This window comes from Pan troglodytes, chromosome 19 (assembly GCF_028858775.2).
Source record: "Pan troglodytes isolate AG18354 chromosome 19, NHGRI_mPanTro3-v2.0_pri, whole genome shotgun sequence".
NCBI lineage: Eukaryota > Metazoa > Chordata > Mammalia > Primates > Hominidae > Pan > Pan troglodytes.
In genome coordinates, this window is record NC_072417.2 from 26,894,422 (window position 1) to 26,913,329 (window position 18,908).

At 40.4% G+C, this 18,908-nt stretch overlaps 2 protein-coding genes across 2 annotated transcripts; both read right to left on the minus strand.

Annotated features, from left to right (window-relative positions):
• Positions 1-3: 3 nt before the first annotated feature.
• Positions 4-1,038, minus strand: KRTAP9-2 (keratin-associated protein 9-2). Its single transcript, NM_001195152.1, is given in 1 exon segment — positions 4-1,038. A coding segment is annotated over 1 exon segment (513 nt). The 5' UTR covers positions 986-1,038; the 3' UTR covers positions 4-472.
• A 14,636-nt stretch (positions 1,039-15,674) lies between these two features.
• KRTAP9-1 (keratin associated protein 9-1) lies at positions 15,675-16,454 on the minus strand. The gene has a single exon (XM_016931060.1). The coding sequence runs from the start codon at positions 16,452-16,454 to the stop codon at positions 15,675-15,677; it is 780 nt and encodes a 259-aa protein (XP_016786549.1).
• Positions 16,455-18,908: the final 2,454 nt, after the last annotated feature.

The window sequence follows — 18,908 nt, forward strand, 5'->3', positions numbered from 1 at the left end:
AGATGAGGATGGTTCAGAATTTATTCAGAAACATATAGGTAAGGATCTCTGCTACCAGGGACACAACCCAAATTTATCATGAAAAGAAGAAGGAAGGATACGAGAACCATGAGGAGGATATTGAAAACAAAAAAAAAGATTGCAAAGATCATCGATCAGTTGCAGAAACCTAAATTCCTTAGAAGCAGGGAATGAAGCTCTTGACTTTAGAGTCAAAGCTGAGACCATGACTCAAACTTGAGAACAGATGAAGCTGGCACATGATCCACAAGGTGTAAGGGAAAAGAGAATCAAGATGAAGTATTCTGCCATCCCTCAAGCAGATTCCCAAGATTTTAAACATGTAGAGAATTCATAAAAATTTGGGTGAGAGCATGGTGGCTGTCAGCAGCAAATTAAATTAGTTTCCCAAAAGATAAGTCAGTTGAGCAGAAATTTGTTGTGTGAGGATGGTGGTTCTCTTGGAACGTGATCAGCAGCAAGAAGGCTGGCAACAGCTGGACACACAGGTGGGCTGGAAGCAAGTGGTCCTGCAGCAGGTGGTCTCACAGCAGGCTGGGTGGCAGCAGGGCTGGCAGCAGCTGGAGCCACAGCTCTGGTTTAGGCAACCAGGCAGGCAGACATTCGTGGGGTAGTAGCAGGTTCTTCTGCAGTACACAGGTGTACAGGAGCTGCTCTGGCCACAGCTGGTTTGGCCACAGCAGCTGGACCCACAGCAGGTGGGCTGGCAGCAGGGTGTGCTGCAGCAGGAAGGCTGGTAGCAGCTGGTCACACAGGTGGGCTGGCAGCAGGTGGTCCTACAGCAGGTGTTTTGGCAGCAAGTTGGGCAGCAGCAAGGCTGGCAGCAGCTGGACACACAGCAGGTGGGCTGGCAGCAGGGTGTGCTGCTGCAGGTGGTCACAGTGGTGGGCTTCCAGCAGGTGGTCCTGCAGCAGGTGGTCCTGCAGCATGTAGGCTGACAGCAAGGGGAGCAACAGTGGGTCATGGTGTCAGGGGTGGAGGGTGGGCTTCTGTTCAGAGGTGAGTTTCCCAGAATCTGATGACCCCTTGCAATCTGGACCTTTTATACATCTGGCCTCCAATTTTCCACCAATCAGCAGGACTTTTCCTTGTTGTTGTTTACACTGTTTTCCATACTCCCTTTGCGATTGTCAAAGGGGAAGTTGTTTCTGAAATCTTATGAATCTTTTGAAAGTAAGGGTTTAATCTGTTTTTTAATTGAGAATTACTCATAAAAACTTTGTTTCAGATAAAAGGAAGGCAGTCTCATCACCAGCATCATCCCTGCTCTGACCATCATCTGGTCATGTGATAGTTCCTGGTGATCCGGGAGGCAGATAGTTCTCTCTGTCCAGCCTCATGGTTGACTGTATGTAGACTGGGAAATGTCTGTGGGCAGTCGCGTGATGCTGATATGTTCACAGTGATGCATTGAATCCGTGCCCGGCACCAAGCCTATTTACCCACAAAAGTCTGATTCAAGAGTAACAAGCATCTTTCTTGCTACAAACTATTCCACCTGTGTCTTCCAGTTCTATTACACTCACTAGGGAAAGGGTGTTTGGCACAATGTATTCCAAAATGCAGAGCTAGACCAAAGCAGGTGGGTAGAAAAAGGAGTCCACTGGGATTCAGAAAGCATCAAGTGTCTCTGTGATGGTGTTGCCATTTACCCTGATTTGCCTGGGACTGAAGGGTTTACCAGCATGGGACTCTCTGTGACGTAAGTGCTCTAGATTCGGGCAAATCAAGCTGAGTTCTGGTCCTAGCTTGTTAATTCTAATACTTTTTATATTTTTTTTTTGGTGTGACAGAAAATTGTACATGTGCAGTCATGACTCATAAAAAATAGTAATAGTTTTCTTCGCTTTATAAGAGTATTTTTAATCTTGCTTTTTTTTTGGCCCTTGTCCAGGGGTAGACCCTCCAGGACAATGTCTAATAGAATGGTGTAGTGTATATCTTTTTATATTTGTTGGATAGAAAGGAGAACTCTCAGTATTTCACAATTAATTACGATGCTTTCTGTCTTTTTTGTAGATTCATTTCATCATAGCAACAGGGCTTGTTCTATTCCTTATTTTCTGAGAGACAGAAAACTGAAAATGTACTGAAATTTACAAAATGCTTTTTCTTTATAAGCTGAAATAATGTTATGATTATTCTACCTTTTCCAGTAAGTGTTATTTTATTCTATGTTTTTTGAGACAGAGTCTTGCTTCATCACCCAGGCTGGAGGGCAGTGGTACAATCTTGGCTCACTGCAATCTCCACCTCCCGGGTTCAAGAGATTCTCTTGCCTCAGCCTCCTGAGTAGCTGGGACTATGGGAGCACACCACCATGCCCAGCTAATTTTTGTATTTTTAATAGAGACAGGGTTTCACCATGTTGGCCAGCTGATCGCGAACTCCTGACCTCAAGAGATCCACCTGCCTCGGCTTCCCAAAATGTGTTATTTTAAAAGTTGATTAATGTTCAAATATTAGCCCAGTCTTGCATTTCTGAAAACAATTCATGTGGTTACGATCATATGTATATGCCACTGGATTTTATTTACTTATATTTTGTTTAGGATATTTACTATCATTGCATTCCAAAAATATATTCTCCTATTCTTACTCTATTTCCTCTACCTTCTCTAAGTAAAGAAATTCCGAATATAGCAAAATTCCTACCCTTCTGTGCCCAATTTGACCTCGATGTGACCCCCTGTATTGGTTTTTTTTATTATTATTATACTTTAAGTTTTAGGGTACATGTGCACATTGTGCAGGTTAGTTACATATCTATACATGTGCCATGCTGGTGCGCTGCACCCACTAACTTGTCATCTAGCATTAGGTATATTTCCCAATGCTATCCCTCCCCCCTCCCCCCCACCCCACCACAGTCCTCAGAGTGTGATATTCCCCTTCCTGTATCCATGTGATCTCATTGTTCAATTCCCACCTATGAGTGAGAATATGCGGTGTTTGGTTTTTTGTTCTTGCGATAGTTTACTGAGAATGATGGTTTCCAGTTTCATCCATGTCCCTACAAAGGACATGAACTCATCATTTTTTATGGCTGCATAGTATTCCATGGTGTATATGTGCCACATTTTCTTAATCCAGTCTATCATTGTTGGACATTTGGGTTGGTTCCAAGTCTTTGCTATTGTGAATAATGCCGCAATAAACATACGTGTGCATGTGTCTTTATAGCAGCATGATTTATAGTCATTTGGGTATATACCCAGTAATGGGATGGCTGGGTCAAATGGTATTTCTAGTTCTAGATCCCTGAGGAATCGCCACACTGACTTCCACAATGGTTGAACTAGTTTACAGTCCCACCAACAGTGTAAAAGTGTTCCTATTTCTCCACATCCTCTCCAGCACCTGTTGTTTCCTGACTTTTTAATGATTGCCATTCTAACTGGTGTGAGATGATATCTCATAGTGGTTTTGATTTGCATTTCTCTGATGGCCAGTGATGATGAGCATTTTTTCATGTGTTTTTTGGCTGCATAAATGTCTTCTTTTGAAAAGTGTCTGTTCATGTCCTTCGCCCACTTTTTGATGGGGTTGTTTGTTTTTTTCTTGTAAATTTGTTTGAGTTCATTGTAGATTCTGGATATTAGCCCTTTGTCAGATGAGTAGGTTGTGAAAATTTTCTCCCATTTTGTAGGTTGCCTGTTCACTCTGATGGTAGTTCAAGAGAATAAAATACCTAGGAATCCAACTTACAAGGGATGTGAAGGACCTCTTCAAGGAGAACTACAAAACACTGCTCAAGGAAATAAAAGAGGATACAAACAAATGGAAGAACATTCCATGCTCATAGGTAGGAAGAATCAATATCGTGAAAATGGCCATACTGCCCAAGGTAATTTACAGATTCAATGCCATCCTCATAAAGCTACCAATGACTTTCTTCACAGAATTGGAAAAAACTACTTTAAAGTTCATATGGAACCAAAAAAGAGCCCACATCGCCAAGGCAATCCTAAGCCAAAAGAACAAAGCTGGAGGCATCACACTACCTGACTTCAAACAATAATACAAGGCTACAGTAACCAAAACAGCATGGTACTGGTACCAAAACAGAGATATAGATCAATGGAACAGAACAGAGCCCTCAGAAATAACGCTGCATATCTACAACTATCTGATCTTTGACAAACCTGAGAAAAACAAGCAACGGGGAAAGGATTCCCTATTTAATAAATGGTGCTGGGAAAACTGGCTAGCCACATGTAGAAAGCTGAAACTGGATCCCTTCCTTACACTTTATACAAAAATCAATTCAAGATGGATTAAAGACTTAAACGTTAGACCTAAAACCATAAAAACCCTAGAAGAAAACCTAGGCATCACCATTCAGGACATAGGCATGGGCAAGGACTTCATGTCCAAAACACCAAAAGCAATGGCAACAAAAGCCAAAATTGACAAATGGGATCTAATTAAACTAAAGAGCTTCTGCACAGCAAAAGAAACTACCATCAGAGTGAACAGGCAACCTACAAAATGGGAGAAAATTTTCGCAACCTACTCATCTGAAAAAGGGCTAATATCCAGAATCTACAATGAACTCAAACAAATTTACAAGAAAAAAATAACCCCATCAAAAAGTGGGCGAAGGACATGAACAGACACTTCTCAAAAGAAGACATTTATGCAGCCAAAAAACACATGAAAAAATGCTCATCATCACTGGCCATCAGAGAAATGCAAATCAAAACGACAATGAGATACCATCTCACACCAGTTAGAATGGCAATCATTAAAAAGTCAGGAAACAACAGGTGCTGGAGAGGATGTGGAGAAACAGGAACACTTTTACATTGTTGGTGGGAATGTAAACTAGTTCAACCATTGTGGAAGTCAGTGTGGCGATTCCTCAGGGATCTAGAACTGGAAATACCATTTGACCCAGCCATCCCATTACTGGGTATATACCCAAAGGAGTATAAATCTTGCTGCTATAAAGACACATGCACACGTATGTTTATTGCGGCATTATTCACAATAGCAAAGACTTGGAACCAACCCAAATGTCCATCAATGATAGACTGGATTAAGAAAATGTGGCACATATACACCATGGAATACTATGCAGCCATAAAAAATGATGAGTTCATGTCCTCTGTAGGGACATGGATGAAATTGGAAATCATCATTCTCAGTAAACTATCGCAAGAACAAAAAACCAAACACCGCATATTCTCACTCATAGGTGGGAATTGAACAATGAGATCACATGGACACAGGAAGGGGAATATCACACTCTGGGGACTGTGGTGGGGTGGGGGGAGGGGAGAGGGATAGCATTAGGAGATATACCTAATGCTAGATGATGAGTTAGTGGGTGCAGCGCACCAGCATGGCACATGTATAGATATGTAACTAACCTGCACAATGTGCACATGTACCCTAAAACTTAAAGTATAATAAAAAAAGAAAGAAAACAAAACAAAACAAACAAAAAAGAATAAAAAAAATAAATTACAAACTTAAATATAAAATATAAAACTATAAAACTTTTAGAAAAAAATAGAAGAAAATCTTTAGCATGTAAGACCAAAGAGTTCTTAGGTAGCACCAAAAACATGATCCATTAAAGAGAAATTAATAAATTGATTTAAAAAATTATGTTCTGCAAAAGAACAGAGGAGAAAAAGACAAGCTGTGAACTATACATGGTATATATTTGCAAATCACATATTTGACAAAGGAGTAGTGCCTAGAATGTATAAAGAACTTTAAAAACTGAACAATTAGAAAGCAAACACTAAAAGTACAGCATGGGCAAAAGACATGAAGAAATATTTCATGGAAAAAGATATACAGATGACAAATAAGCATGTGAAAAGATGTTCAACATCATTAGCCATTAGGGAAATGCAAACTAAAACCACGAAAATTAGCACACCTATCAAAATGGCTAAAATAAATGCTGGTGAGTGTTCAAAGAAACAGAATCAGTCATACATGTAAAATGGTACAGACACTCTGGAAACAGTTGATGCTGTTGCTTAAAAATTAAACATCCTGGCCAGGCACAGTGGCTCATGCCTGTAATCCCAGCACTTTGGGAGGCTGAGGCAGGTGGATTGCCTGAGGTCAGGAGTTTGAGACCAGCTTGGCCAACATGGTAAATCCCTGTCTCTACTAAAAATACAAAAAGTTAGCGGGCGTGGTGGCGCATGTCTGTAATCCCAGCAACTCAGGAGGCTGAGGCAGGAGAATCGTTAGAACCCAGGAGGCGGAGGTTGCAGTGAGCCAAGACAGTGCCACTGCACTCCAGCATAGGTGACAGAGCAAGACTCTGTAAAAAAAAAAAAAAAAAAAAAAAAATTAAACATGTAACTACCATACAACTCAGTAATTGTACTTGTTCACACAAATGTTTGTACATGAATGTTTATGGCTGCTTTGAACTGGAAGCGACCCAGATGTCCTTCAACACATGATCAAACAAACTGTGGTACATACATACCAGAGGGTAATTCTTAGTGACAAAAAGGAAAAACTGTTCAACAATCTGTTTAAATTTTCACGGAATTATGCTGTGTTGAAAAAACCAGTCTCAAAATGTTAAGCACTGTATGATTCTTTTTATACAACATCCTTGAAATGACAGAATTATACAAATGAAGAACAGATTGGTGGTTGCCAGGTATAAAGAAAGGAGTGGGTGTGGGAGGCAGGTGAGTGTGGCTATAAAAGAACAATCAAAAGAGATCATTGCGGTGACAGAAATGTGTTGTACATTGGCTATGTCAATATCAATATCATATGCTGTTGGTGATGTTTTTCTATAGTTTTGGAGGATGTTATTTTTTGGGGAAACTGGGCAAAGAGTACATGGATCTCTTGTATCACATCTTACAACTGCATGCCAATCTCTATTCTTTAAAAATAAAAATTTTAATTAGAAATTTAATTTAACAAAGGAAGAAACAGGTTTTTGTGTGTATGTTAGTGGTTTTTTTTTTTTTTTTGACGGAGTCTCACTGTTGCCCAGGCTGGAGTGCAGTGGTGCGATCTCAGCTCACTACAACCTCCATCTCCCTGGTTCAAGGAATTCCCATGTCTCAGCCTCCCAGGTAGTTGGGATTACAGGCACACGCCACTACGCGCAGCTAATTTTTTTCTATTTTTAGTAGAGATGGGGTTTCATCATGTTGGCCAGGCTGGTCTCGAACTCCTGACCTCAGGCAGTCCACCTGCCTCAGCCTCCCAAAGTGCTAGGATTACAGGCGTGAACCACCATGCCCCGATGAAACAGTTTTAAGAAGCATTTTATCTTTAAAAGGTAGAAGAACATGGGTTTTGGAGATTGGTCAAACATCTGACCACTTCCACTGTTACCACGAGATCATGCATCAGACAGAGCTGAGCAGCTTTTTTTTTAAAAAAAAATTTATTTCCATAAGTTTTTGGGGAACAGGTGGTATTTGGTTACATGAGTATGTTCTTTAGTGGTGATTTGTGAGATTTTGGTGCACCCATCACCCGAGTAGTGTATGCTGAACCCAATTTGTAGTTTTTATCCCTCACCCCTCCCATCTTTTCCCCTGAGTCCCCAAAGTCCATTGTGTCATTCTTATGCCTTTGCATCCTCATAGCTTAGCTCCCACTTACAAGATTTCAGGTTCGGTTTTCCATTCCTGAATTACTTCTCTTAGAATAATAGTCTCCAATTCCATCCGGATTGCTGTGAGTGTCATTAATTCATTCCTTTCTATGGCTGAGTAGTATTCCATCATATATACAACCGTTTCTTTTTCCACTCATTGATTGATGGGCATTTGGGCTGGTTTCATATTTTTTGCAATTGCGAACTGTGCTGTTATAAACATGCACGTGCAAGTATCTTTTTCGTATAATGACTTCTTTTCCTCTGGGTAGATATCCAGTTTTGGGATTGCTGGATCAAATGGTAGTTCTACTTTTAGTTCTTTAAGGAATCTCCACACTATTTTCCACAGTGGTTGTACCAGTTTACATTCCCAGCATGAGCAGCTTTTTAAATTAAAAAAAAAAAACAAAACTAACTTCTTGGTGAATCTGGATTCATAATACCTGTACTCCATTCTGAGGGGACTTCAGATGTTGGCATGATTTTACTCCAGTATGTGTTTTAAAAACAAAAGGAAGGACACTCCCTAAATCCAATCCCTGGAAGTTCTATCAACATCCTCTCAAGCCTTTATATTATTTATTTATACTTATATCAAGTACTCTCAAGCTTTTATATTAATTACACAGGTACAGTAGAAAGCTTTTAGGTTGGGTAGATTCTGATATCGATTTTCAGAAGATTCCAATATTCTTATCTAAGCTGAAAGAAGGTATTGAAACATCATACAAATACCGTGGGAATCTCTCAGAACAACTTACATAATACAGTGTTATCAGTCTTCAAAATTTCTATAATTTCATATAATATCAGTATTATCAGTCTTCAAAATTTCTATAATTTCATGAAGTTCTTAATATCTTAGAAACAAATCTACACTTGTTAACCTCAGTGGGAATCATTATACATGTTCCTCTGATTCTTTTTCCATTTTTCCACATTTTACACATGAGCAAACTCTGAACATAACAAACTTCACAATTCTCCAGTGAGTCAATCTGATGTTGAAAGGACTTCCAATATTGGCAGTTCTGGGGGATCTCTCACACTTCTTAAACTATCAATGTTATAGCAGGGATTGGAATTAGGGAGTGTCATTCCTTTTCTTTTTAAAACACATACTGGAGTAAAATCATGCCAACATCTGCCATCTAGGGGGAATTCTGAATGGAGGTTCTCCAGTGGAAAAATAGGGAAGTTTTGTTACATACATTGTACACTGGACAGAGCTAAAGAAAATGAAAAACCATTTCGTGAAAGCATTACTTGGTCTTGTCCATAATAATATTATATTTTAATAGAGGACTGAAGTGTGGAATTGTCTTTTATGTTTAATGGCAGTCATAGGAAAAATTGCAGTAGGATGTGCATAAACCATCAGAACTCACTGAGGGATCCCAGGGGAAGGAGTGTGATGGGGGAATCACACAAACAGGTGTATGATGTCATGTTACTGTCTAATGATAACAAAGAGCCCATGCCAGTTTCTGAAGACAGACCTGCATGGCTGCAGCTTATATTTTTATTTGGAAGAAAGAGAAAGTGGACAAAATCCGGAGTCGCCTAAAATATAATTTGTATGCTATGGCCTGAAACTTCATAAATGATCCATAAATATGATGGCAAAAGTAAACAAAATTAAAAATGTTTTGTAGGTCTTTATGAGGCAAAGGCATAAATGAGGTTGTATCAGAAGTTGGGGAACATGGGAGGGGCTGCTTCAAGACCTGCAGAAATTACTGTAAGTTGATTGAAGATGGTTTTAAAGAGAACCTGGGACTTATAAATGGGGGTGCAGGTTTGGTGAGCCATGGCAGCTTAGAGAAAAGAGAGAGTCTGAGACAAATTCAGAAGTGCTGGTTACGACACATTGCATGGGGGAGGGAGAGCCACGCAAGGCACTTGAATTTTCCAGAGTGCCTGGCAAAATCTGTTTTAGAACAAATGCATTAGATGCCATTCCGTATTATTAGAACTTCTAGAATATTAGAATGTTCTAAATATTTGCTGAGAAAATAAGCTTTTAGGGCAATACAAGGGATCCTTGTGCTGATGGAGCTACTCTGTGTCTTGAAGGTATCAATGTCACCATTGGACTTGTGATACCTTACTGTAGTTTTGCAAGAAGTTATCATTGGGGGGAAACTTGGTAAAGAGTACAGAGGTTTCTTTGTATTATTTCTTGCAACTGCATGTGAATCTACAATTATCTCAAAAAGTTTAATTATAAAAAAGAAAATAACCTATGGTTATAATTTCACTTTTCAGGCAGGTATATCTATAGGAAGAAAATATCCTGGTCAAAAAGACCCATGAAAATGTCATCTTCTCTTTAAGTTATTTCTCATGTAGATTCTTCAACTGGTACTAATGTTATGGGCTTGGTGAAAGTGAGCCTGCTCCCAGAGGTGGTTTCACTCTTAGAATGTAAATAATTTCAGTTTCTGGAGTGTGCAAGGCTGAAGGCCAGATACTGGTACGTTTTTCAAGGTAGTATTTACTACCCTGGAAGACAGACTTCCTGTTTCCTCCAAAAGAATGCCTAATAAGTATGTATGGCACTTTGTGTTTCTTTTTAAATTTTACATATTTTGTTGCTTATGGACTTCAAAAATCAGCGAATGGTCAATTTTGAATCCAACAAAAACATTTGGGAACTTTTGAAGTATCTCAAGAACTGAAGTGACCTCTGAAGTCCAATAATAATAACCAATTACCAGACACTGCGAATCCTTGGCACAATGTTCTAATGATTGTCCAGCCAACGCTTGCATCCCAATAGTGTTTAGAATTCACATTGCCAGAATAATTTTTGCATTAGCTCCTTCCACTCTAGGCCTCTGGCAATTTTTCCTCATTGGGATCATTTGCAAATGGAATGAACCGAAAGGAATTCCTGTGAGGTTCCTACTCTTACTAGCCATCTTTTCTCCCAGTGCTTCGTCCCAAAAAAATCACATTAAATTTCTTCTAAGCTCTGGCATCTGCCTTCCTACTGAACAGATGACATTCTTACCAGGCGTATTTCTTCTCCCCAGCCTTTGCAGACTTTAAGATGCTCACTGTTTCCCAAGGTCTTCATCACTGACTTTATTTCTTTATTTTTTTTCACTTTTATTTTAAGTTCAAGGGTACATGTGCAGGACTTTTTTTTTTTTTTTTTCAGATGGAGTTTAGATCTTGTTGCCCAGGCTGGAGCGCAATGGTGCGATCTCAGCTCACTGCAACCTCCGCCTCCTGGGTTCAAGCCATTCTCCTGCCTCAGCCTCCCAAGCAGCTGGGATTACAGTCATGCGCCACCACACCCGGCTAATTTTGTATTTTCAGTAGAGACAGGGTTTCTCTATGTTGGTCAGGCTGGTCTCGAACTCCTGACCTCAGGTAATCCATTCGCCTCGGCCTCCCAAAGTTTTGGGATTACAGGCGTGAGCCACCACGCCCAGCTGCAGGTTTGTTATATACGTAAACTGCATGCTGCAGGGTTTGGTGTACAGATTATTTTGTCACCCAGGTAATCAGCATAGTACCTGACAGGCAGTTTTTCGATCCTCACCCCCCTCCCACCCTCCACCCTTAAGTAGACACAGGTATCTCTGTTGTTCCTATCTTTGTGTCCATATTTACTCAATTTTTAGCTCCTACTTATAAGTGGAGAGAATAAGCAGTATTTAATTTTCTGTTCCGGTGTTAGTTTGCTTAGGATAATGGCCTCCAGCTCCATCTATGTTGCTGCAAAGGGCATGATCTCATTCTTTTTTATGCCTGTGTAGTATTCCATGGCATACATATACCACATTTTCTTTATCTAGTCTACCATTGATAAGCATTTAGGTTGATTCCATGTCTTTGCTATTGTGAAGACCATCACTGACCTTATTAACCACAACTTCTGCTTTGTTAGAATTGAGTTCACAGAACTTTTGCTGGATATTCACAATCTTACCTATTCTATTTTTTTCCCCATTTCATCTCAACTTTATTTTTTTCATTTTAACTTTTAACTGAAAGTTTTTGGGCAAAAATCTACATAGCCATGACATGATGCAATGTGTTTTGGACATCAGTTTACTTTTTTTAAAATCGTACTTTAATTTCTGGAATACATGTGCAGAACATGCAGGTTTATTACATAGGTATACATGTGTCATGGTGGTTTGCTGCACCTATCAACCCGTAATCTAGGTTTTAAGCCTGGCATGCATAAGCTATTTGTCCTAATACTCTCCCTCTTCTTGCCCTCCACCCTAGACAGGCTCTGGTGTATGTTGTTCCCCTCCCTGTGTCCATGTGTTCTTATTGTTCAACTCCCACTTATGAGTGAGAACATGTGGTGTTTGGTTTTCTGTTCCTGTGCCAATTTGCTGAGGATGATGGCTTCTGGCTTCATCCATGTCCCTGCAAATGACATGATCTCAATCTTTTTTATGGCTGCATAGTATTCCATGGTGTATATGTGCCACATTTTCTTTACCCAGTCTATCATTGACGAGCATTTGGGTTTGTTCCAAGTCTTCACTATTGTAAATAGTGTTGCAATAAACATACGTGTGCATGTGTCTTTATAGCAGAATGATTTATATTCCTTTGGGTATATACCCAGAAATGGGATTGCTGAGTGAAATGGTATTTCTGGTTCTAGATCCTTGAGGAATCGCCACACTGCCTTCCATAATGGTTGAACTATTTTACATTCCCACGAACAGTGTAATAGCGTTCCCATTTCTCCATACCTCACCAGCATCTATTGTTTCTTAACTTTCTAATGATCGCCATTCAGAGTGACATGAGATGGTATCTCATTGTGGTTTTGATTTGCATTATCTAATGATCAGTGATGTTGAGCTTTTTTTCATGTGTTTATTGGCTGCATAAATGTCTTTTTTTGAGAAGTGTCTGTTCATATCCTTTGCCCACTTTTTGAGGGAGTTATGTATTCATCTAAGAAATCTTCACCTAATCTACAGTCCTAAAACTTTTTTCTATGTTTCCTTCTAAAAGTTTTGTAGTTTTAGGTTTTACACTTTGGCCTGTGATCCATTTTGAGCTTATTTTTGTATATATGTGATGTATAAATGAAAGTTCTATTTTTTTTTCTTTTTGCTCATGGATGTTTAATTGTTCCAGCACTGTTTATTCAAAAGACCACAGATTATCTGTATATCCACTTGGCATCTTGTCAAAAAATCAATTGATAATATATATGTGAATCTCTTTCTTGTCTCTCAATATTTTCCATTGATCTATATCTCTCATTTCACCAGTACTTCCCCCAAACAGCTTTGTTTTGGAAAGCAGAAAAATGTTGTATCATTTATGCAACACATATGAGTTGCTTTAACTTCTTCAACACTGACTTCCTCAGCTTGAACGTGGGGCCACTAATACCTACCTTTGGGATTGCCTGGGAATGAGACAGAGGGCGCATGGAGCAACTACCTCAATACCTAGTGTATAGCAGGCTCTCAGTAAATGTCAGCAAATTACCCATTCATTCCCCCTGTTGGAAAGTTAATAACCTGGCAGAGAATTCCAGATACATCCCCTAGGAAGATGACATGTCTCTGTCACATCTAGAAGTTCGCTCACCCAAAGCACCTTCAGGTCTCTTAAGAAGGTGGCCACAGTTGTGGGGTGGGGGGAGCGGGTAGAGATAGCATTAGGAGATATACCTAATGTAAATGACGAGTTAATGGGTGCAGCAAACCAACATGGCACATGTATACATATGTAACAAACCTGCACGATGTGCACATGTACCCTAGAACTTAAAGTATAATAAAAAAATATAAAAATATATAAATTAAAATTAAAAAATAATAATAATTAAAAAGAAGGTGACCACAGTCAAAACCTCTTAGTGTCCTCCCAAAGCTGAATTAGCCTTCGTACTGCTGTGTCCTCTGGCTATTCCTTTTCTTATTCAGTTTCTCATCAGAAGATCCAGTTTCCTCCATTTAGGAACCAACTTAATGCCCATCTTGGCTTTAAATAGTGCATCATTTCTTCCCATTTTCATGTTTCTAACATTTCTCCCTTTTTTTCTGAAAATTCTGATTTTGACTTCCTTTAGCATAATTGACTTTATCTTCTTTATCTCATAAAACACAGGGAGTTATTTTGTTTCCTTTTATGGCCCAGAGATTATGATTGGATCAAAGGGCGTAAGTCCATTGCATGGTTACCTTAATTCTTAGGATTCTGTACAAATTTATCTTCCCTTAACAAAGTTCATGTTAGGAAACAAAATTGCCTCAAAATTTGGGAACCCAGGAAGCATGGTCCAATCTTGTGCGCTTTGCAAAAGTGATTCTTAATCCTAATTCCTGTTAAAATAAATGAAATGATACCCAGATGCTTAATCATGACAGCAAAGAGGAGGTTCTTCTTGGTGAGAGTAGGGCCGGGAAAACCCATGTCGCACTAGTTGTTGGTGACAGATTCTTCAGTGGTGGATCAGAATCCAGAGACACAAAGCTCTTTTCATGGACTAGAACACTTTTTAAAAAGTTTTATTTATTTTTATTTTTTATTTTACTCTAAGTTCTGGGTTACACGTGCAGAATGTGCAGGTTTGTTACATAGGTATACATGTGCCATGGTGGTTTGCTGCACTTAACAACCTGTCATCTAGGTTTTAAGCCCCGCATGCATTAGGTATTTGTCTCAATGCTCTCCCTCCCCTTGCCCCCCATCCCCCGACAGGCCCTGGTGTGTGATGTTCCCCTTCCTGTGTCCATGTATTCTCACAGTTCAACTCCCACTTACAAGTGAGAACATGCAGTGTTTTGTTTTTCTGTTTCTATGTTAGTTTGCTGAAATGATGGCTTCCAGCTTCATCCATGTCTCTGCAAAGGACATAATCTCAATCTTTTTATGGCTGCATAGTATTCCATGGTGTATATGTGACACATTTTCTTTATCCAGTCCATCACTGACGGACATTTAGGTTGGTTCCAAGTCTTTGCTATTGTAAATAATGCTGCAATAAACATACATGTGCAGGTGTCTTTATAGTAGAATGATTTATAATCCTTTGGGTATATACCCAGTAATGGGATTGCTTGGTCAAATGGCATTTCTGGTTCTAGATCCTTGAGGAATAGCCACACTGTTGTCCACAATGGTTGAACTAATTCACACTCCCACCAAGAGTGTAAAAGCATTCCTAGAACTCTTAAAGATGGTCTCTAATGGTCATAGAGGTGGGGAGAGTATTTGGGAAGTGCTTTGTAGATAGAAAAGTGTTTGCTTGAGATGTGACTTAAAATGTACATATTCCCTGCACTCAATCACCACTGTTGCATCTACCTGGAGAAAAATGTTTTTTAAAAAGTGTCCTTAACCTGGATTCAAAGTACCTGGTCATTGAACCTTCCCTTGTCAACTGCTAGTTGTATGGCAAATCATTTTCTCATCACTAAAATGTTTGCTCTGTCCAACTTGTAGGTCATTGTGAGACTGGAACAAGATAATAAATATAAACCACAACTCAAAAGTAAGGCTTCGCAAAGCAACTGCTGCAAACAAACAAACAAATGGAACAAAAATCATACCATAAGATGCAGGATAATATAAATTTTATTAGGAAAGACCAGGTAGGGAGACAATTAAAAATGATCATGAAAGAGTTTAGTAATCTGGCAGAGGCTTCTAAATAAAATGCATATATCTAAAAAGATGATCAGTATTGATCATTATAGAGAGTTAGATATGCAGTCTTAAGAATTTTTTTTTAAGTTCCATAGGGGCAAAAGCTGATGACCACTTTCTGTGGCTGAGACCATGTATCCATGTCAATTAGGTGGAGCTGACTGACCACCATCTGGTACATTAACACAGAGGGAATGAAGAAGAATGAAAGTGAGGTAGACTGCATACCTTCAGCAGAATCCCAAGCATGATAGGAAGAAGATGATCACAAAGTTCAGTGTCAGAATGTTGTTTCTCAGAAAAGCTTAGCGAATGTTTCTTGGTGGAATAGGAACTTTGACAAAATGTTTCAGGAAATATGTCTCTGGTGGGTGGTGGGTCTGCAGCAAGTGGATTAGCAGCAGGAAGGCTGGCAGCAGCTGGAGACACAGCAAGGACTGCAGCAACAGCTGGGGCGGCAACAGGTGGTCCTGTAGCAGGTGGTCTGGCAGCAGGTGGGACGGCAGCAAGGCAGACAATAGCTGGACTCATTGCAGGTTTGGCTACAGCAGCTGGACCCACCACAGGTTGGCTGGCAACAGGGTGTGCTGCAGCAGCTGGTCACACAGGATGGTTGGCAGCAGGTGGATCTACAAATGGTTTGACAGCATGTTGGGTGGCAGCAAGGCTGGCAGCAGCTGGACCCACAGCTAGGCCGGCAGCAGCTGGACCCACAGCAGGTGGGCTGGCAAGAGGTGTTCCTGCAGCAGGTGGGCTGGCAGCAGGTAGGCTGGCAGCAGGTGGTCCTGAAGCAGGTAGTTTGATAGCAAGTCGGGTGACAGCAAGGCTGACAGCAACTGGACCCACAAATAGGCTGACAGCAGCTGGACCCACAGCTGGTTTGGCCACAGCAGCTGGACCCACAGCAGGTGGGCTGGCAGCAGGGTGTGCTGCAGCAGGAAGGCTGGCAGCAGCTGGTCACACAAGTGGGATGGCAGCAGGTGGTCCTGCAGCAGGTGTTTTGACAGCAAGTTGGGCGGCAGCAAGGCTGGCAGCAGCTGGGCACACAGCAGGAGGGCTGGCAGCAGGGTGTGCTGCTGCAGGTGGTCACAGTGGTGGGCTGCCAGCAGGTGGTCCTGCAGCAGGTGGTCCTGCAGCATGTAGGCTGACAGCAAGGGGAACAGCAGTGGGTCATGGTGTCAGGGGTGGAGGGTGGGCTCCTGTTCAGAGGTGAGTTTCCAAGAATCTGATGACCCCCTTCTAGTATCTGGACCTTTTATACACCGGTTCCCAAATCTGGAACCAATGAGTAGAATTTTCCTGGTTATTATTTATGACATTATTTTTCATAACCTATAGGGAATTGCCCAGGGAGGAAGTGTTCCTTAAGTGTTATGAATCTTCTGAAAATAAATGATTGTTCTACTTAATAATAGATAACCCATAAAAACTTATATCCAGAAGTGAGAGAGGTGATCAACATCAATAGCATCATTTAACTACAAAGTATATATTTTTATTTATTATTTTACTGTTATTATTATCTTAGAGACAAGGTTTCACCCTGTCACTCAGGCTAGTGTGCAGTGGCGTGATCATAGCTCATTGTGGCCTTGAACTTCTGGACTTAAGCGATCCTCCTACCTCAGCCTCCCAGAGTGATGGGATTATGGGCATGAGCCACTGTGCCTCGCCTGAATTATCATTCTTTAAGACAGAGTACATTGACTGATCCCCTGACAACTGAAACTAACTTGAAGAGGCCAGAACTATTGTCACCACCTACATTTTCCCCTCCAGCACTAGAACATGGTGATTAACTCAAGGTGACAAATGTAAACCATATTTTAAAATATTTTCCGTTAAAATTTATTTTTTATCAAACTTTTCATCTGTGTCACACAAACACAGATTCAATGACAGTAATTCTAATAGTAATAGCAACTCCACTTGGGTATCTCAATTTCTGAAACAGGGGACTGGGCTCAATTGTAATTGTCGTAATCTTTTCCATGCTGAGCTCCACATCTGTTGATGGCCCTAAGTACAAACATCCCTGGGTACATGATGTTTACGCTTAGTGGTGCAAAGAAAAGTTTAAAAGCAGTTAGTCAGACAACTAAAATATTTTGCTTTGAATTGCAGTTTAAAAATACAAACACCGTTGTGTGTTTTAAATGAAGGAACAAACAGGACGAGAATGACTCCATCATGTGTATTAATGGGGAAAAGACAGAATAAGTTGCATAATATTTTGGATGCTTAGCAATTTCCATATCTGGCTAATCTATTCAAATAAAGAGTTTCTTATTTTCACTGGCAACAAAATGGTCTTTTGATACAGCTTGACTTGCTCTGACTTAAATTGTGGCTAAAAATTTCTGCCATCTCTGCTGCTGAGGCATCCTGACCTTAGCTGTGAAGGTGGACACAGCCTCTGTTTGCTGGTCCAGCATATGGGTAACGGCACTGCCAGTTCATCCCGTAAAATGATCTGGTGCAGTTCATTGAGTCAGAATGAAGTTATAGTGAAGGAGAGGATGGGGTGGAGTATTCTTCCCTTGTGTCTCCACCCTGAGAATGGGTTTGGCACATAGCGGGAACCAAAACATGATTATTGAATGAAGAACTTTACATTTACTAGCTTGAATTTTTTTTTTTTTTTTTTTTTTTGGAGATGGAGTCTTACTCTGTTGCCCAGGCTGGATTGCAGGGGCGTAATCTTGGCTCACTGCAACCCCTGCCTCATGGGTTCAAATGATCCTCCTGCCTCAGCCTCCTGAGTAGCTGGGACTACAGGCACGTGCCACCACTCCCGGCTAATTTTTTGTATTTTTAGTAGAGATGGACTTTCACCACGTTGGCCAGGCTGGTCTTGAACTCCCGACCTCAGGTGATTCACCCACCTCGGCCACCCAAAGTGTTGGGATTACAGGCGTGAGCCACTGCGCCCAGCCCTAGCTTGAAAATTTGGACTAACAACCATTTGTAATAGGACTGGGGAATTAATTAGGGCATTGGTTTGGAAAAGAAACAGAATGAGCAATTCTATTCGGAACAAGTTAAATTTGAAGCCACGTGCCTTAAATGTTTTTTAGCTACTTCATAATTTATAAGTGTGCTATGCTGATTTCATTAGCAGCTATTTGCTATAATGTACTGGGGTCTTATTTTTTGGGTATTAACATATCCATGTTTACATCTATTTTAAGTACTGTTCAAATTGAAGGGACTGTGGCTGTGCAGCTCATTCAGGAACAGGAAATTAAATGGTTGGAACAAAAGAATGACTCGTCCTGTGCTCAGAATATCAAATGACACACTCTGAAAAGTATACAAAGGAATGGATGAAATGATGCTAAAACAAAAAAGGAAGAAAAATGGTGCTTTTAGGGATAAATAACTGATTAAATGGAAATTACCTTAGCATCCATTTTAAAAACCAAGGCTAACTGCTACAATGTCATGCTTCAATCAGAATATCTGATCATTTCTCTTCATGTAAGATAAACAATAGCAAGAAAATAACCCAGGTCATGGTGATGGCAAGTCCTCAGCAGGGTAGAGAAGGAAACTTGGAAGGAAGAAGGCTTATGAACTCTAGTACCTTATGCCACTGAAAACCCACACCCAGAACCTCCACCTTCTG